This window comes from Loxodonta africana, chromosome 10 (genome assembly GCF_030014295.1).
Source record: "Loxodonta africana isolate mLoxAfr1 chromosome 10, mLoxAfr1.hap2, whole genome shotgun sequence".
Taxonomy (NCBI): Eukaryota; Metazoa; Chordata; class Mammalia; order Proboscidea; family Elephantidae; genus Loxodonta; species Loxodonta africana.
The window spans coordinates 61,624,763-61,644,922 of NC_087351.1; the positions used below are offsets into that span (position 1 = coordinate 61,624,763).

General features: G+C 35.8%; 2 protein-coding genes across 11 annotated transcripts in view; one reads left to right on the forward strand and one right to left on the reverse strand.

The window, feature by feature from the left end:
- Window positions 1-20,160, forward strand: part of KLHDC2 (kelch domain containing 2) — a 76,385-nt gene that overhangs the window by 3,882 nt on the left and 52,343 nt on the right. For 5 of the 9 annotated variants that reach the window (XM_064292435.1, XM_064292432.1, XM_064292437.1 and 2 more), the window contains exons 2-13: window positions 4,730-4,809; window positions 6,088-6,205; window positions 8,184-8,299; window positions 8,580-8,661; window positions 8,824-8,907; window positions 9,716-9,796; window positions 9,870-9,928; window positions 10,396-10,505; window positions 10,891-10,963; window positions 12,041-12,128; window positions 12,229-12,281; window positions 15,987-16,050. In XM_064292435.1, coding sequence (XP_064148505.1) covers window positions 4,730-4,809; window positions 6,088-6,205; window positions 8,184-8,299; window positions 8,580-8,661; window positions 8,824-8,907; window positions 9,716-9,796; window positions 9,870-9,928; window positions 10,396-10,505; window positions 10,891-10,963; window positions 12,041-12,128; window positions 12,229-12,281; window positions 15,987-16,041 — 999 coding nt within the window. In that variant the 3' untranslated portion in view covers window positions 16,042-16,050. Of the gene's footprint in view, window positions 1-4,729; window positions 4,810-6,087; window positions 6,206-8,183; window positions 8,300-8,579; window positions 8,662-8,823; window positions 8,908-9,715; window positions 9,797-9,869; window positions 9,929-10,395; window positions 10,506-10,890; window positions 10,964-12,040; window positions 12,129-12,228; window positions 12,282-12,489; window positions 12,806-15,986; window positions 19,170-20,160 lie in introns of those variants that run through there. The other 4 variants (XM_023546146.2, XM_023546145.2, XM_064292433.1 and 1 more) reach the window with 3 other exon arrangements.
- NEMF (nuclear export mediator factor) overlaps window positions 12,364-20,160 on the reverse strand; it is a 59,495-nt gene continuing 51,698 nt past the window's right edge. The window contains exons 27-33 of one of the 2 annotated variants that reach the window (XM_064292425.1): window positions 17,496-17,573; window positions 17,171-17,368; window positions 15,839-15,871; window positions 14,747-14,847; window positions 14,602-14,645; window positions 14,439-14,518; window positions 12,364-14,163 (exon numbers count right to left, since the gene is read on the reverse strand). In XM_064292425.1, the coding sequence (XP_064148495.1) occupies window positions 14,086-14,163; window positions 14,439-14,518; window positions 14,602-14,645; window positions 14,747-14,847; window positions 15,839-15,871; window positions 17,171-17,368; window positions 17,496-17,573 (612 nt within the window). In that variant the 3' untranslated portion in view covers window positions 12,364-14,085. Of the gene's footprint in view, window positions 14,164-14,438; window positions 14,519-14,601; window positions 14,646-14,746; window positions 14,848-15,838; window positions 15,872-17,170; window positions 17,369-17,495; window positions 17,574-20,009; window positions 20,085-20,160 lie in introns of those variants that run through there. The other variant, XM_064292426.1, reaches the window with a different exon arrangement.

The following is a 20,160-nucleotide window of genomic DNA, read 5'->3' on the forward strand; positions in this document are numbered from 1 at the left end:
CTCTGTCAGGCCAGCAAGTCTGATCTTTCTTTTTGAGTACAATTTTGTTTTACATTTTTCTCCAGCTCTGTCTGGGACCCCCTATTGTGATTCCTGTCAGAGTGGTCAGTGGTGGTAGCCAGGCACCATCTAGTTTTACTGGACTCAGTCTAGTGGATGCCATGGTAGATATGGTCCGTTGGGCCTTTGGACTAATCTTTCCCTTGTATCTTTAGTCTTCGTCATTCTTCTTTGGTCACGAAGGGGTGAGACCAGTAGAGTATCCTAGGGTAGCCACTCACAGGCTTTTAAGACCCCAGACGCTACTCATCAAGGTAGAATGTAGAACATATTCTTTAAAAGCTGTGTTATGCCAATTGAGCTAGATGTTCCCGAGACCATGGTTCCTATAGCCCTAAGCCCAGCAATTTGGTCCTTCAGGGAATTTGGATGTGTCTTTATGGAGCTACCATGACCTTGCCTTGTACAGGTTGTGCTGGATTCCCCAGTATTGTGTACTGTCTTACTCTTCACCAAAGTTTCCACTTATCTATTGTCCACTAAGTGGTTTTCCATCCCCACCCCACCCCTCCCTCATAACCATCAAAGATTGTTTCTTTTTCTATGTAAACCTCTTCATGAGTTTTTACAGTAATGGTCTGATACAATATTTGCCCTTTTGTGATTGACTTATTTCACTCAGCATAATGCCCTCCAGATTCATCCACGTTATGAGATGCTTCACAGATTCATCGTTTTATCATTGCATAATACTCCATTGTGTGTATGTACCAGTCCGTTTATCCATTCATCTGTTGATGGGCATCTAGGTTGTTTCCATCTTTTTGCTATTGTGAACAATGCTGTAGTGAACATGGGTGTGCATATGTCTATTCATGTGACAACTCTGTATTTCTCTAGAATATATTCCTAGGAGTGGATTGCTGGATCATATGGTATTTCTATTTCTAGCTTTCTAAGGAAGTGCCATATCGTTTTCCAAAATGGTTGGATCATTTTGCATTCCCACCAGCAGTGCATAAGCTTCCAATCTCCCCGCAGCCTCTCCAACATTTGTTATTTCTTGTTGTATTGAATCGTGTCGTAATGCCAGGGTGAGATGGTATCTCATTGTGGTTTTGATTTGCATTTCTCACATGGCTAGAGATCATGAGCATTTCCTCATGTGTCTGTTGGCCACTTGAATGTCTTCTTTGGTGAAGTGCCTGTTTATTTCCTTTGCCCATTTTTAATTGGATTATTTGTCTTTTTGTTGTTGAGGTGTTGGATTTTCTTGTAGATTTTAGAGATTAGACCTTTGTCTGATTTGTGATAGCCAAAAATTTTTTTTCCCAGTGAGTAGGTTCTCTTTTTACTCTTTTGGTGAAGTCTTTTAATGAGCATAAGTGTTTTATTTTTAGAAGATCCCAGTTATCTAGCGTATCCTCTGGAGCTTGTTTGTTGGTTGTAGTTTGTATCCTGTTAACGCCATGTATTAGGACCTCTAGTGTTGATTCTATTTTTTCTTCTGTAAACGTCATGGTTTTTGGTTTTATATTTAGGTCTTTGATTCATTTTGAGTTAGTTTTTGTATATGGTGTGAGGTATGGGTCCTGTTTCATTCTTTTGCAGATGGACATCAGTTTTGCCAGCACCATTTGTTAAAGAGACTGTCTTTTCCCATTTGATGGGCTTTGGGCCCTTGTCAAAGATCAGGTGACATTGTTGAGTCTTTGCAGTATCATGTAGATTTTAGAGATCAGACACTGATCGGCTTTGTCGTAGCCAAAAACTTTTTCCCAGTCTGTAGGTAATCTTTTTACTCTTTTGATGAAGTCTTTGGATGAGCGTGTTTGGTTTTTTAGGAGCTCCCAGTTATCTAGTTTCTCTTCTGGTGTTTGTGCAATGCTAGAAATGTTTTGTATACTGTTTATACAATGTGTTAGGGCTGCTAGTGTTGTCCCTGTGTTTTCTTCCATGATCTTTATCATTTTAGATTTTATATTTAGGTCTTTGATCCACTTTGAGTTCATTTTTGTGCATGGTGTGATGTATGGGTTTTGTTTCACTTTTTTTGCAGATGGATATCCAGTATGCCAGCACCGTTTGTTAAAGAGACTGTCTTTTCCCCAATTAACAGACTTTGGGCCTTTGCCAAGTATCTGCTGCTCATACGTGGATGGTCTTATGTCTGGATTCTCAATTCTGTTCCATTGGTCTATGCATCTGTTGCCGTACCAGTACCAGGTTGTTTTGACTACTGTCGCAGTATAATATGTTCTAAAATCAGGTATTGTGAGGCCTTCCACTTTGTTCTTCTTTTTCAGTAATGCTTTACTGATCCGGGGCCTCTTTCCCTTCCATATGAAGTTGGTGATTTTTTTCTTCATCTCATTAAAAAATGTCATTATAATTTGGATCGGGATTGCATTTTATCTATAGATCGCTTTGGATAGAATAGACATTTTTACAATGTTGAGTCTTCCTATCCATGAGCAAGGTATGTTTTTCCACTTACGTAGGTCTCTGTTGGTTTCTTGCAGTAGTGTGTTGTAGTTTTCTTTGTATAGGTCTTTTACATCTCTGGTTAGATTTATTCCTAAGTATTTTGTCTTCTTGGGGACTGTTATAAATGGTATTGATTTGGTGATTTCCTCTGTGACATTCTCTTTGTTGGTGTTGAGGAATCCAACTGATTTTTGTATGTTTATCTTGTATCCTGATACTCTGCTGAACTCTTCTATTAGTTTCAGTAGTTGTCTTGAGGATTCGTTAGGGTTTTCTGTGTATAAGATCATGTCAGCTGCAAACAGGGATACTTTTACTTCTTCCTTACCAATTTGGATGCCCTTTATTTCTTTATCTAGCCTAGCTGGGTCTGGTTAAGACCTCCAGCACAGTGTTGAATAATAGCAGTGATAAAGGGCATCCTTGTTTGGTTCCCATTCTCAAGGGGAATGCTTTCAGACTCTCTCCATTTAGGATGATGTTGGCTGTCGGCTTTGTATAAATTCCCCTTTCTTATGTTGATGAATTTTCCTTCTACTCCTATTTTGCTGAGAGTTTTTATGATGAATGGGTGTGGGACTTTGTCAAATGAATCAACTGACAAGATCCTGTGGTTCTTTTATTTATATAATGGATTACATTGATTGTTTTTCTAATGTTGAACCATCCCTACATACTTGGTATGAATCCCACTTGGTGAATTTTTTTTTTTTTTTTGGATATGTAGTGTGGAAGATTTCTGATGTTGGGTTTATGAAAGTCTGGATGCCTGGGGCTGAGGCAGGGAGGAGAGGCATGATCACTGAAGTAAGTGGATGGTTCCAAGACAGACTATGTCCCACATTTCGACTAGGACCCTGATAGTAGGCACAGGAAACTCTTGGAGATTGTTTTGAAAGCAGTAAACCTTGGCTTCCTACACAGCAGTGAGTTTCCCTTCCCAGACCTAGCTGGGCCACTTCCCACCTTTCCCTTTCCTAAGTGCTAGAGTGCAAAGAGAGAAATGTTTACACCGCCACCTGCTCTATTTCTGTATGTATAATACTCAAGGTTATTGGACTCTGACATCCAGTGAATTGCAATCATTTTACTGCATGTTGACATTCTTCAGAAAATGGACAGAGAGGAGGATCAAAGACTAGAAGGGTCAATCTATTGCTGTCGAGTCGATTCTGACTCATAGTGACCCTACAGGACAGAGCAGAACTGCCCCCATAGGTTTTCCAAGGTGGATTTGAACTGCCAACCTCATAGTTAGCAGCTATAGCTCTTAACCATTGTACAACCAGGGCTTCAGAAAGGTCAGGCAGCTGTTAAATTTGCAAATTGAGGGAAAGGAGGCTGGAACCCTGGCTCCACCTTTACTTGGTAAGTTGTCTTGGACAAATTACTTAACCTCTCTAAAACCTCAGTTTTAATACCAACTACTTTAAGGTTGGGGCCCTGGTGGCACAGTGGTTAAGAGCTATGGTTGCTAACCAAAAGGCTCGCAGTTTGAACCCACTAGCTGCTCCTTGGAAACCCTATGGGGCAGTTCTACTGTGACCTATAGGATCCCTATGAGTGGGAATCAACTCAGTGGTACCAGGTTTGAGGTTTTTTTCTTTGTTTACTTTTAAGATTGTGAGGATTAAATTATGCAATTCCTAGATAGCATTCAGCCAGTTCTGGCATATGGTAAACTCTGTCTGTTAGGCATTAATTACTAGTACCTGAAGGGAAATGGTGCAGAACAAGAAACTTAAATTTTGCATAAGGACAATTTGCATCCTGAAGAGAAGTCACTTCTGCTCTCTCTGCTTCTTGGTACAGAATGAGTGGGTAAAAGGAAAGATTGGCTAGAAAACGATGCATCATTTTTTAGCATGGGTCAGGCACTTTGATTGTAGACCTCTTAGCCTGCCGACCATGATACAGGTAATCTCTTCTGAAATCATGCAACTGAAGTTTGGTGCATTCCCTCTTCTCAGGATAAAATGGCCTTAGAGATTTCCCAGAGGTCTTTTAATTTCCTGCTCTGTTGCCACTGCTGTATCAAAATGTAAATCAAGATCTGTGTCTATTAAGCTTTACCTTGAGTATGTGGCATGGGTTGGGAGGATTGTGCATTTGATATAATTTCAAGACCTATTTTTCCTAAGTCTTACTAGTACCTCAGATAAGGTTGATATGAAAAAATATGCAATAGTGCCTCTTTAAATTACCAATTAATTTTTGACATTTGCAATTTTTTGGTTCTTAGAGTAATCAAGTCAGAGGATTATATGACTTTTATCTACCTAGAGAAGAACTGTGGATCTACAACATGGAGACTGGAAGATGGTAACTGGGGTGGCGGGGGGACTAAAACATTCAAATAAGCTTGCAAAGAAAAAGAAACTATGTAAAATCTATTTTAGTGAATAAAAATATTTTAATTAATGATGCTAAAACAGTGTTCTGCAGTTTACTTTAACACTAAGCTCAGATACTTTAGCATCCTTAATTTGCTTAGTCTCTTCAGAAGTGGTTCAGTAATTAGATGCCTTAAGACCTTTAAATAAACTGCTGTTCAGAGTTCTGTAACTTAAAAGTATCATGGTAGTATGGAAATAAGAGGCAGAAGCATCAGATCCTGGAATAGAAATGTAATAAAATTCCCATATTTAATCAAGATGTTATGAAGCCTTCTGTTTTATCTTATCTTGCATGAGAAATAATTTCTATATTGTGTCTGTTAGAAATAAAGCTGGTGTCCTATTATGAGTTCCAAAATTAAAATTTCTATGCAAATCTGTTTAAAATAGTGTTAATATAGACTTTGCTAATCTTTTTCTAGAGCATTTGAAATTAATAATAGTATTCTCTGCAAAAGGGCAATTCTAATTATTTTTAATTCTACCCCTTAAGGAATTTTTAAAAAATGTTACCAAAAAACTTCAAGCTTAGCAGAGATAAAGTGATAATGTATCTGACAGTATGAGCAGAAGACCCTGACTGTACTATGAGGTTCTGAATCTTAGATTTCTTAGGGTTTGATTCAGATTCATTTTTAGATTCAAGATGAGTTATTGCATGCAGAGCATTCAGGGGAGTGCCTGGCATGTGGTAAGCATTACCTAAAGTCTTTTGGTAATATTACATGAGAGTCTGAATCTGATTCATTTGAATGGCTAAAAGGTGACTGAATGAAAAAACACCTATTGAATTAACCTGCCAGGACCAGATGTTGAATGGTTTTCCTTTTGGGTTCCTGGCCCACCCAAAGAAAAAAAAAAAAAAACAAACAGCTATTTATGGCCATGTAAATAAAAAGCAACCAGTTTAGTTTGTGAAACATAAAATGGTTATGTTCCCAGAGTAGTAAAATATAGCGGTTAGACGCACTTCCAGAACCTCTCGTTCTGCCCACGTGTAGGACCAGCTGGCATTGCTCGTGGAATGGGTGAAGAGGGTGAAGCTCTCATTCACTGAATTAATCTTAGAGCTGGAAAAGACCTAGATATTATTTGGTCAGCCCTCTCATTTTTTTCCTTTATTGTGGGGATATAAGTAGAAATGAGTAATCTTGAATTTCTTCCTTTTTGGGAAATTCATTTACATGCAATTTTTCTCCCTTAGGAAGAAAATTAACACCGAAGGTGATGTTCCTCCTTCCATGTCAGGGAGCTGTGCCGTGTGTGTGGACAGAGTGCTGTACTTGTTTGGAGGACACCATTCGAGAGGCAATACAAATAAGGTTAGTGTTTCTAAGGATTACTACAGTTCAAGGTAATTTTATTCTGATTTTCAAAAAACCTCAGATTTCTGAGGTTAGCCCGTGCTTATTCCTGTCCCAGTTAAAGAAATACATGTACTTGATTACGGTATGAATGTGCATTTTAGCACTTTGTTTACTAGTATATATTTGCCTAGGTTTTTTGTAAAGTCAACTTTTGTTGGTAACTTAACTGTGTGCAAAAACTTCCTAGGTTGCTTTTGTTTGTGCTTTTTGCAGCTATTTGTTTTCTTAGAACCCTGCGTGGTAAGTGAATATTAGTAAACAAATTAGAAAAGAACATTATAGACAAGATGTAATGATGGAGGGAAGGGTAAAATTGAACAGACCACCACTCAGAAAGCCATAAGAATAAACTAACACAGAATTCCACATACTAATATTCCTATGCTATAGTGCCTTAAGATACTACTGTTCAGTCTTTGTGTTGTTTTCCAACTAGGAAAAAGATGTCAGTTGCTCTCTTTCAGGCCAGTAAGAGACAGATGAAGTGAGTCAGAAAGGTGCATATTAGTAGATTGTATTAATTTATTTGGCTACTAAGCATCTTACACACTGAGCACTTGGTTGGACATTGGATACACAAAGATGAATGATGTAGTCCCCGTCTCTAGGAGCTCATATCCCAGAAGGGACATGTAAGTAAACAATTGCAGTAGCATATGATAGAGAGATACACAGAGTCTGGGTCATAGCACTAACTCAGTAAATATTGTGGAATTTGAAAAGTAATCCTTAACACTGTATGTGGTAGGATGGGGGAGTGGAATAAGGAAAGGCTTCACTGAAGAGGTGATGTTTGAATTGAATCATAAAATTGGAAGAGGTAGCCAATATATAGGTACCATGATGCAGAGGTATAAAAAGCAAATGTATCTTGTTCATGCAAATGCCAAATGGTGTGGTATAGATGGAACGTATGGCTGGGATGATTTCAAACTGTGCTTCTAGAAACCCTAGGGATTTCTTTGAAATGCTTTGAGACACCTATGGGAGGAACATATGGTATTAGGTGGGCCCTGGAACACCCGTCCTCCTCTACTTTAACAAGCACAGCTCCACTTTTGTTTTTATAATGAGTTTTTGCTTAAGATTTGCTTGAAGAGTGTTCTGTGCCTAAAGGATTTTGTAAGGCATTACTATAGGCTATAATCGAGCTATGTATTTTTCAGAGCCAAGGGAGAGAAGAATAAAATTTGGAACAACATGAAGAAGCTTGGAAAGGAGAGAAGCTGTGATATTACAGGGTAGTCAGAGACATGGCAGCAGTTAGTATGTGAAGTGGCCAGGGTTGAGTGTTTTTTAAGTTTGACTGAAAGGAAGATTGGGTGTCTTAAGAGGTAAAAATATGCAGTTACCAGAATGTGACCTCTTTGAAGGGTTATTGTTGTTGTTAGGTGCTGTTGAGTCAGTTCTGACTCATATAGACCCTGTATATAGCAGAACAAAACACTACCCAGTCCAGCACCAGTCTCATAACCTTTGAAGGAAACTTGTAATTAATCTTTTAAATACTTGTCCTTAGCTCCTGGAGTTAAGTAGGCACTTAGAGTATGTTTGTTAAATTGAATTTGAAGGTGAAATTGTTATATCAAGTTTTTTTTGGTAATAATATCCTGTCAAAGCACCTACCTAAGGCAAGAAATACGGAGTTTGTGCCAGAATGTATCAATGTACTTGCACCTTCCCTCATCAAAAAAAAAGTCTTGCTATGGAAAAAACTTAGCTGAACAGTGTGCTTGGTTAATTCACACTCTGGCAGAAGTTCCTTATCTAGACTCAGACCAGTAACAGTTTGCAGACTGGCAGCCAGTCTGCAGTTCACACTTTTAGTAGCACTGAATTATGGAATTCTTATCATAAATCTCAGTGAAATTACGTGCCAAAGCTGGATTTCTTCCACATAACCAAATCTAACTGAAATTATTGCTTCTGACAGTTCTACATGCTGGATTCAAGATCTGCAGACAGAGTGTTACAGTGGGAAAGAATTGATTGCCAAGGAGTTCCTCCATCATCAAAGGACAAACTTGGTGTCTGGGTGTATCAAAACAAGTGAGTTAATAGCACTGTAGGGTTTAAACGTAGAAAGTGGTTTAGCCAATAACCATTGTAACCATAGAACACACCTCATAGGGCTGTTATGAGGATTAAGTGAATTAATCCATGAGAACACTTAACGTAGCAAGTAAGACATAGTTAAATGCTCAAAAAGTATTAGTCATTATTATTTGAATAAGTATTTTCATATCATTTGTGTATCTTCTCATAGTATATGACAAGAAGAAAAATCCTGTGAATTTGTATAGTGGTTTTATTTTTTGGTATCTAACAGGTTAATATTTTTTGGAGGGTATGGATATTTACCTGAAGATAAAGTACTGGGAACTTTTGAATTTGATGAAACATCTTTTTGGGTAAGTGAAGTTTCATATTTATATATGGTCTATTTAGTATGTAATTTAACTTTTGCCAGGGGTTCTCAGTTTGCCTTGTTGATAAATCAAACAGGAAGCTATATATAATTTGAAATACATTATTCATAAAATAACCCAGACATTTTTATTTATCTTTCCTAGAATTCAAGTCATCCAAGAGGATGGAATGATCACGTACATATTTTAGACACAGAAACATTTACCTGGAGCCAGCCTATAACTACAGTGAGTTACTGAAGAAAAATTAATTATTAAGGCAAGGCTGCTTAGAGAAAAAGGGTGATACACAGAATTGGAAAGTCCCTGGATGGTGCAAATGGTCAGTGGGCTGCTAACTGAAAGGTTGGCAGTTCGAGTCCATCCAGAGGCGTCTCAACATAAAGGCCTGGTGATCTACGTCCCCGAAATCAGATACTGAAAACCTTATGGAGCACAGTTCTTCTCTGATACACATGGAGTCACTGCCATGAGATGGAATGACTCCATGGCAACTGGTCTGATTACCAGAGTTGGGAGGTGATGTGAAATTGACGATTCATTCTAGTTTTCTGAAGAAGATCCATAGCTTTCATTGTTCTTCAAGGAGACCAGAACACAAAAAAGTTTAATGAATGTTTAACAACACTAACCCACCATCTGTTATCTAGTAGATTTTAAATAGTAGTTGCTATTATTTGTAATTACATAAATGACCTAGCACCAGAGTGGAACTTAAGTTACTCAAATACTAGATTTCTTTCCCCTGTAACACACACATAATGTGCTAGCCTTTATTTTAAGGGATAAAAAATAAAGCAAGCATTTGATTACATTAACCAGCCCATTCAGTAATATATCTCAAAAATATAAAATTAAAATCCCAAGTTTTGGTAGTCAGCCTTTATACTACTTTGATTAAAGTCTGCACTTCAGCTTACAAGCTTAAGTATCTAGCACAGTCTTTTCACATTCAGAGAAGACCATTTCTTTCTGGTATTTTCCCTCCATTTATGAAAAGGCCACTTATTATACTGCTTTTATGGCTTTTTAATAGGGTAAAGCCCCTTCACCTCGTGCTGCCCATGCCTGTGCAACCGTTGGAAACAAAGGCTTTGTGTTTGGAGGCCGATATCGGGTAAGTATCTAAACAGTTTCCATGACTTGCTTCTGAGTTATCCAAAATGATAATTTTAATTACCCTTTTTTAGGATGCTAGAATGAATGATCTTCACTATCTGAATCTGGATACATGGGAGTGGAATGAATTGTAGGTATCACTTTAGATTTCTTTTAGAAAAGTTTAAAAAATTCAGATCGTTTTCTATTCTTACTGTGTGTGTGTGTATGTGTATGTATATACACTCACACATCTATACTTGTTTCAGTTTCCTGTAACGCTGTATTTAAATAAACAATCAGCAGATTCTTAAAAAAATTTTATCTTCATTGTTGTATTTCTGGTTCCCATAACCAGAAATGCTCATGTTTGTTGAAAATGTTCTCATATGCTCATGTTTGTTGAAAAGGTCTAAGGTTGATTCTGCCTTCAAAGAAAATAATTCAGTGTAAAGCATGTATTTGTTAACACCAGGAAGCCTTTTTAAAGTCTCTGGTAATAGCAACTCCATATAAATTAAAAAAAAAAAAAAAAAACTTCTTTGCCCAGTATTTCTCTGCATTAAATACAGTAGCTGATTTAAAACACAGATATTATAACTTGGCTGTCATTTTCAGAACTCCACAAGGCGTATGCCCAGTTGGCCGATCTTGGCACTCACTAACACCAGTTTCTTCAGATCATCTTTTTCTCTTTGGAGGATTTACCACTGATAAACAGCCACTAAGTAAGTCTTCAAAAACATATAATGAAATCATAATATATAAACAGCTGGGGGGAAAAAAGTACTTTAGATGTACTACAGGGTTATAGATTTGGTTGGAAGGTTTGCTACTAATTTTGATCCTCCAAACATATCTGTAATTGTTTTCATAGAGTGACATAGTTATCCATTCTCTCCAGTGAAGAAATGACGTGGAGCACTTAAAAGCCCCTCTGAGGAGCTGTGACATGCAAAGGGCCTACCTGGTTAATTGCAGAGAAAAAAAGGAAATATACTTTCTGTATCTACTCACAATCTGATTTAGTGATACTAAAGCGGTCCCGTTTAAACGTCAGTGTCACACTAACAGAAAAACATTCTTCATAGCTCTTTTTTTTGTTTCAATCAGGTGATGCTTGGATTTACTGTATCAGTAAAAATGAATGGATACAATTTAATCATCCCTATACTGAAAAACCAAGGTATGAACTATTTAAAAAGTAATTCTTATACTAAATTAGTAAGATCCACAGATGTGCAAGACTAGTAAGAACTGAGGATGTTTTTGCTGCTTTAAATCCATCATTCTTATCATAAACATCCTAGCATTCAGTAAGGTTTGACATCATACTTTTTCAAAGAAAAGAAAACCAATGTTATTTTATTATTAAATGCTTTCTTTTCTGTTATTGGTGACTGAAGAGGCTGAAATTTGATTTTGCGCCTTTTACCATAAAATTATTGATATAGCTACCATTTATAATCGAGCCCTTTACCTAAGTGAGTTGAACTGCATCTGGGTTTGTCATTTTTAAAAAAGTGGAACTGGGAAGGGGAGAATTTCAAAACTACAGAATGTACATAAAAAAATATCAAGAACTTCTATTGAATTTGCAGTGGTGCTGTATTACAAAATTTATTTACAATTTAAATCATTTAAAAAGAAATAATTCTCTTAAATCGTTGTTCCTAAGCTGATGGTTATTTTTCTTGTTTTGATTAAAGAAAATTGTTACAAAGATTGGCAAAGGAGATAACAGTAAAAATCTGTTCAAAGCACATTTAGATATGTAATCCTGCGTTTTTTCCAAACCTCTAACTTAAGTAGTACAGTCATGTCACTAGTAGGCTTCATCTGAAACACAGGTTTTCCATAGAACGCCAGGCTTTCAGCTATTTTCATACAGGCAGGGCTTTCAGCATCCCTCAGATGTTTTGTGTACGGCAGTTGGCCCTGCCTATGGAAAGGGGACTGGGCAGAGGGCATATCACTCAATCATCCCATAGGATTTTTGTTAATAACAAAGACCCAGAGAATAGATCATTCCATTCAAACTCTGATTGTATAAGTGAGGATTAGACCAGAGAGATAAATTAGACATTCATTTTTTGTAGCTTTTGCTATTTTGCCTGAAGAGTTTGCTTTTTACCATGATGTTTTGGGCTAAACTATCTAAAAAGATCTCTAGTCTTATTTTGTCACTCTATTCTATTGTATAAACTATCCATTTGGGGTTTTTTGTGATTTTCTTCAAACAAAGTTTTTGTTTTAAATGCAGATTATGGCATACAGCTTGTGCCAGTGATGAAGGAGAAGTAATTGTTTTTGGAGGGTGTGCCAACAACCTCCTTGTCCATCACAGAGCTGTAAGTATAGTACCCTATGTTAACGGGCACTTTGTAATATTTCTGAAGCTTATTTGTGAAGCACTTGCTTTATGATGTGTTCTTCAAATCTATCTTTCAGGCACACAGTAATGAAATACTTGTATTTTCAGTTCAACCAAAATCTCTTGTAAGGTAAGTAAGGTACTTAAATTGCGTTTCTTAACATTTTAAATTAGCACTCTTGAAAAATCAGGTTTATAGATTATTTAAGGGCAATTGTGAGTATTAAAACTAACCAATTTCTACAAAAATCTTTAAAGTTTTTTTTTTTTTGTAGCTTAAGTGAATGTACTTGTGAACTGTAAATGAAATTATTTTTCTCTTTCATGTCCACTTTCAGGCTAAGCTTAGAAGCAGTTATTTGCTTTAAAGAAATATTAGCCAACTCATGGAACTGCCTTCCAAAACACTTACTTCACAGTGTTAATCAGAGGTTTGGTAGTAACAACACTTCTGGATCTTAAGGCCTCACAAGTAATGCCTCTGATCACCTTGCATGGACAGCAATTCTCTAAACATCCCAGGGTGGCATCATTTGTATAATTATATGCACTGTTGTAGTTTGCAGCTTTTTTATTTTAACGTGCATGTGGATGGCCTAGAGAACCTATTTTTGTGTCTGAGATGTTTGCAATAAATGTATTTAACACCAGAAATTGTCCTCTCTTAAAGCAAAAGAAATTTAACACTGTAACTTTTTACCCCAAGGAATGGTTATTTTGTTTCCCTTTTGGTAACTTCAGGGCATTTACCTGTACAAACGTTATACTAAATATTCTCACCACCATCAAAGTAGTGAAGTTATTTTAAAAAACATTAACATTTTTTAGATTTTTTTCAGATGTCAAGAGTAGGCTGTACTTACGTAGCCTAACATTATAAATACAACATAATAAAGTTTTTAAACATTAATTTCAAAAGGAAAAATTCTCAGTAGACTAAGCTGGTAAAATGTGGAGTAACCAGCAGCTATTTAGTACTTAGACCTTAATGCTTTGGTGTAAGGGCTAAGGCAAGGAGTCATGCTGACTATCAGCAGTTGCTGTCCAATCAATTAAAATGTAACAGAGTTTTGTAGCTCATAAAAGAATGGAAATACTGTATTGTGAGACTTTGTTCTCCGTGAGTTAGTTCAGTTAGGAGACAGAAGAAAGCTGGGTCAGGAGTCTTCAGCCATAGCCTAAAGCACAATTCTGACATTATAATTTGAGATAACTCTGTAACATGCCTATTGATAATTACTAGAGATGGAAAATGGTACAAAATGGAATAAAATTATAGGGAAGAAATTAAGACAATAGTGAAGACGTATAAATGCATGGAAATGATCAACACAAATTGATTGTTTCTAGGTGCTGTTTCTTAAGCTGAGTCATGGGAATTATCAGTGTTTTGTATTTTAAATCTGGTCTAACATTTTTTGGCAAGTATAGGGGAGGGCAGAAGGAAATCTACTCCTTTAATACTTAGGGTATTAGACATAATCCTAGACATAATCCTAAATGTTTAGCTGCCCCCCTCACCACCAAAAAAAATAAAATGTTGTGATTAGCCTCTGAGTAATATATATATGTATATATATTAGACTTTATATACAGAATATCAAGTAAATAAGCAGTTGAGCCATTTCACTATTCAATTTCTTTACAACATGAAATGAATACTTAGTATTAACCTCCCAAATTTCAAGTAAATATAGGGGAATAACTACAGTTGTATACAATTATTTAACTGTCCACAAATATTTTAGGAAATCCTACCATAGACAGTGTTTCCTCTATATAAAACCGGAAAAAACAAGAGTCCTTTTGGCGAACAAGGCAGTCTTTAGTTCACTATTTAAATTCAGAAGTCTTATTACATGGTCTTTTCATCTTTTAACTTCCAAAAGGCTATAAAATTGGCTCTCCTCAAATATTTTACGGTATCATTTCAGCTATTTCTTTTTTACATTCAGAAGATTGGGTGCAGACACTTTCACTTTGCCAGGAATGTTTCTTGATAAATCTGTGTCCTAAAAAAAGAAAACCGCTGAGTATCTTCACATTTTATGTGGTCACGTATGTTTCTTTTATAACAATTATGTATACTCAGCTGTCAAAGAAAGGCATTTCCAAAATTGGCAGCTGAAATTTTCCTACTATTTTACTGAGTAAAACAGCAGTTTTTACCAAAATAGCGGAAGCTTGCTTCTACTACATGAGATAAGAGCAAATAATAGAAAACTATGATTACTAACATTTTTTATTGTACCACCAATATCCCCAGAGTTCTGGAAGGAAACTTTACCTTTACGCTGCGGAATAAGTCTTTTTCTCTTGCTGTTGCTTCTTTGGAATGCATGAAACTGTTCAAGGCTGTTTTTGCAGCTGTAAATAGAAAACAAAATCTATTTCTGTTTGTCCACTGAACTGTTTTAAAATCATCATACCAAAAAAAAAAAAAAAAATACCTTTCCCCTTTTTCTGAACTCCAGGAGTAAGCTTCACTTTATATCTTTAAAAAGGAGGAATTATATGTGTTACTACATGATTATCATATAATTCACAGAAGTCATTATTGTGTCAGCTGTTATAAATAAACTAATAGTGACTTACTTATAGTTTGCCATGGTGGTGTAAGGGGCACAAATTGGAATGGCAAACAGTAGAATATCTTCAGGATGTGGCTGCCCTGTCAAAGAATCAAACAGATTTTCCTAAAAGATGAAAATAAAAACAATTACAAAAGTAATTTATACCAACCCTAAAAAAGGAAAACTCTTTTTAACAGTTGAATACCAAAGATGTTTATTCTTTACTACTTATAATTTTCATATAGTATGATGAGTAATGAGAACAGTGATTTTCAGAATACACCTGCAGATGAATTTAAGAGAAGGGGAGAAAAACTTGCTGGATATTACACAAGCTGCAGGAAACTACTAGATAAAAATGATCCATAATAATGAGCACAGATTTAAGTCCACTGGATAGAAGCGGGACTGATAATTTGGTTAGACCAGTGGTTCTCAACCAGATGGGATTCTGTTTCCCAGGAGATAGTTGGTAAAGCCTAGAGACATTTTTGCTTGTCACAACCACGGGTAGAGGTGCTATAGGCATCCAGTGGATTGAGGCCAGGGATATCACTAAATACCCTATAATGCACGGAATAGTCCTCCACAACAAAGAATTATCCACCCCAAAAATGTCAATAGTGCCAAAGCTGAAAAGCCCTGGATGACAACAGCCTTCTCTCTTGCCTATTCTTTGGGAGAAATCCTAGAGGTACTTAAGAGCTCCTAGTTGGTGGGCTGCATACAAGATTGCCCATATTTGTCTAACAACATAAAAGTAAATTTAGATTTAGAACAAAATGCTTAGAATGGAAAGTACAATATTTGAATATTTAGCACATGCCAGAAACTTCTACATGCTTTACATATATTATTTTAGTTTTTAAAAGAACTCTCTCCTGGTAGGTCCAAGTAATTATCTCCCTTTTTTAGATGAGGAAACTGAGGCACAAAGAATGTTCCCAAAGTTGCAGTTATATGTAGTGAAGGTGGAATGCAAAGTCAGAAAGTTTGACTACAGAGCCTGAATCAAAATCTCAGTTTTGATTTAATTAAGAAGTTTTGTGTCAAATATTCTGGGAACTGGATACAATGAGAGTGTTGCCATAGAAACCCAAATACAAAATCATACCTCATTTCCCTGTTGATCCAGATCTTGCTCGTCCTGCTCCAAACATATAAAAACAAAAGTCAGCTGTAACTTAGGTTTAAATTCCACACCATTAAACCATGAGGAAAAAGAAACAGTGGTATAACAAGACTCACAATCTAACCCACAGGTCAGAGGCCCTAAGGTTGTGTTCTTCAGTGTCCCAAGACCTTGGAGTGGATTAATTTGTGCAGGTATGTTTTTTAATTTTTCAGAAAGCAATTCCATTCAAGAGAAAAAGGATCATTCTCTGAAGTTTAAAGAAAAGACTTTCACATAAAGTATATGCCAAAGCAGAGAACATTATAGGGAGAGCTTAAAATGACTAAGCTTGATATATTTACCAGGCAAAAGAAAGAAAGAATTCTGTGAACAAAACTTTTTCTTTTTAAATCTCTGTTCAGCAGTTCTAGGAGAAACTTTTCATATGTTAAGATAGGTTTAATTTTGCTAACTTACCCATATAAGAAAAATCTACCTGAAGATAACCTGCCCATGAGAGAACATTCATAATCGATACCTCTCATGAATATTTTTGATTCCAGAGTTTAAAGAATACAAGAATAAAGTAAAATTTCAAAAGCAAAAAAATGAATTTGTGTTACTAAACAATAACTGTTCAGCAGGGAAAAAAGAAAACAGTGATACAAAATTCCGATGTTACCTTCAGTTATAACTCAAGCTTTAACTGCCATAAACAAACACAATGCTGCTCATGAAAATGAAAGCTTTTGAGTCAGTCTGCATTTTAAACAAATTTAGGAAAAAAAAATCCTTTGCTCATAAAGAATTAAAGCTGTAGAAGATTCATGTAAGATACACTTATGGCTGTGCCTGCTGAATTTAGTTGATAAAACAATTAGGCAACATTTTAACAAATGTTAACTTCTCAATGGTTTGCAACCAGTCTATCTGGCATTTAACTGTGTACTCACTTTCAACATTTTTAAGACAATACAGCATATATTTCTACAGAAAAACCTAGAGAAGTGAAAATTTTTCACTCATCTTCAAGCCATTCCTATTTATTGCCTTTTCTTAAATCAGTTCCTACCAAAATCAAATAAAGCCCCTCCATGAAATCGATTATTTTCTAAAAGCTTGTGATAAACTTTTTATCAGCAGTCAACACTACCATTTTTATGCTTAGACACTGCAATTTTAGTCTTCTTAAAGGCTGTATTTCTCGAATGACTTTCCATCAAGAATAGGATTACCAACCCATCTCAGTTTTAGCACTATGAAGTCCTTGGAAAACTGGGAGGGTTGGTCACCCTAATTAAGCAAAAGCCCACAGGTGGTAGTCTTTCTTACCTTGTCATCGTGTGGATCATCTACAGCCAAGTCTTTAAACTCAGGAATGAGAACCTCTAGGGAAGGAGTTTCTTTCTTAATGCTGTCAGAAACCCTTGGCCCACCTCTAGGTTTCTGGGGCTGCTTCTTCACAGGTTCATCTTTTGTTTTTCCTTTCTTGCCCTTCTTCCCTTTTTCTTCTTTGTTTGAGCCTGCAGACTTTAATTCATATAGAGAAAATTAATATTGCCAATATGTGACAAATATTTACTGAATGCCTAGCATTATGCTGGGCAGTGTGCCCACTGAGAAGCCAAAGAAGGAAATGTTTTTAGATATTACCGACCCCCAGCAATTTCATGATAAGTTCACGTTCTTCTTCATCCTGGTCTTTGTATTTTTCTTTCATTTTTTTCATCTTACTCTACAAAAAAAAAAAAAAATCGGTTGAAAAAATTCACCATTAAACTATATCAACAAATATGTAAAGAAAAGGTGTTTTAATTATCTGCCAAAAGTGCTTACTGAGCAAGGCACCATTAAAATAAACGATATGGAGACTATAAAGATGGATAGACCATAGTCCTCACCCTGAAGGAATTTACCATATGTTGGAAAGAGAAGATACATATAGAAGTAAGGATAAATTAATTCAGCATATTTTAAATATTACATTATTGCTAAGAAAATTTAGAGAAAGGAGACCTTTCAGCTTGGGCAAGAACAGTGGGGAAGAAATAAAGCAAAAGTTGAAAATCTGGGAATACAGGACAAGCAGAAGGAAAACCAAGAATAAAAATGTGAAGACAGGAGAGTGGAAATAGCAAGTCATCCCATTTGGCTGTAGTCCGAGACTCAATAAGAGTCTGAATTTTATTAACTAAACCAGTGATTATTCTGGCTATACATCCAAATCGCCCTTAGTGGTTTTTTTTTTTTTAAACAACTACAGATGTCTAGACCACATCTCCAAAGATTTTCTTTCTGTTTTGATTAGTATTAGATGGGGCCTAAATAATAAATTTCTAAAATGTAAAAGATTTCTTTAAATATGACATAAAATCAACAGTTAAAAAAAAAAATGCTGAATCAGCCTTCATAAAATCAACAAATTCTGCTCATCAAAAAATACTATTAAAGTAAAACAAAAAAGCCCCAGAACATAAAAAGATATTTACCATACATATATCTCAAAAATATGTATCCCAAAAAGGACCTGTATTCAGGATTGTGAAGAGCTCCTATACATCAATGAAACAGACAACCTAATTTTAAAACTGGGTTCAAAAAGAAGATATTCAGAGGTTTAATAAGCATATGGAAAGGTGCTCAACATTATTAGTCCCCAGGATGATGCAAATTAAAGGCAAAATGAGGTATGTGTATATACACACATGAATGGCTCAAAACCTAATAATACCAAGTATTGGTGAGTATGTGCAGCAACTGAAACTGTCAAATACTGTTTGATGGGAAATTAAAGCAAGTACTTTGGAAAACAGTTCGGCAATATGAACTAAAGCTGAAGACGGCATGTTTGCTACAACCCACCAGTTCCACTGCTAGGTATAGTCAGTCAATAGAAATGCACACTTGTGGGCCCAAAAGGCATGCATAAGAATGTCCATCAAGGGTAAAGTGGGTAAGTAAATTGTGGCAGTCATACAATGGAATGCTATTCAGCAATGCGAATGAACAAACCAGTTACATGTAACAACATGGATGACTCACATACAGTACTGAGTAAAAGAAGTCAGATATAGAAGAGAATATATTACATGATTCCTTTAATATAAATTTCAAAAGCAGAATAGCCAGCGAGATTAAAGCTAGAATAATGGTTATTTCTAGTGGGTATACTATTTGGGAAGAGGCAAGAGCTCCTTCTGGGGAGCTGGAAACATTCTATCTTGATTTGTGTGGTGGTTCACAGATGTGTGTGTAAAAGTTCATAGAGCTAAACACTTAAAGATCTGTGCATTTTACTATATACAATGTACTTCAAAAAAAAAAACACAAACTTGAGAATGTGAGTGTCACCAAGAAATAGAAAACCAGATGAAAAGAACAGATTTCCTTGAAAAATACAACTTAGGAAAACCAACTCTGAAAGAACAGAAAACTGGAATGAGCCTGTAATCACTAAAGAAACTGAATTAGTACTTAAAAACTACCCACAAACCCTACAACATCAGGCCAGTTTTATAAGGCCCTCCATCTTATACAAAGTTCCCAAGAAAAGAAAGAAAGTCCTAAACTTATTTTATGAAACTGGTATAACCTACATACCAAAGTCAGACAAGGGCAGTATAAGAAAGAAAAATTATAGGCCAATTTAATAGATTCTTTCAAGTAATTTGTTACATTAACATTAAAGAAAGAAAAAACCATCAGTAGATGCAGAAAAAGCATCCAATAACATTTAACTCCCATTACTAAAAATAACTTCATAAAGCAGAAACATCCCAGTGATAAAAATCTTAGAAGCAGTATCTTTAGTGTAATTAACATGACAAAGACGCACACTATTACTACTACTATTTCTGTGCAGCACTGTACCAACCTTTGAACCAGTGCAAAAAAATATATAGGGAAAAGAAAAGATGTTAGGACTAGAAGAAACAAACACCATTAGTTGCAGACAATATGACTACCTAAAGATGAAGTATTAAAATTAGTAAATGTTTAGTAAGATTGCTTATTACTAGATCAACCTAATGAAAATTGTCTTCTTATACACCAACAACTAGGAAATCAAAGTTTTAAAATATACTACTTACAAAAAACAAAACTATAAGAAAAATTATAAAGTATCTAGGAATAGATAAGCTGTGTAAGATGTCTGTGGAATATGACTTACATAATGGAGGCACAGTCCACATTCAAAAGCAGGGAGACTCAGTGTGGTAAAGATGACAATTCTCTACAAAATAATCTAAAATTGTAATGCTTTTTAGTAAAAATTCCATCAGGATTTGTTTTGGAACTTAAACTAGCTCCAGAATATTCCA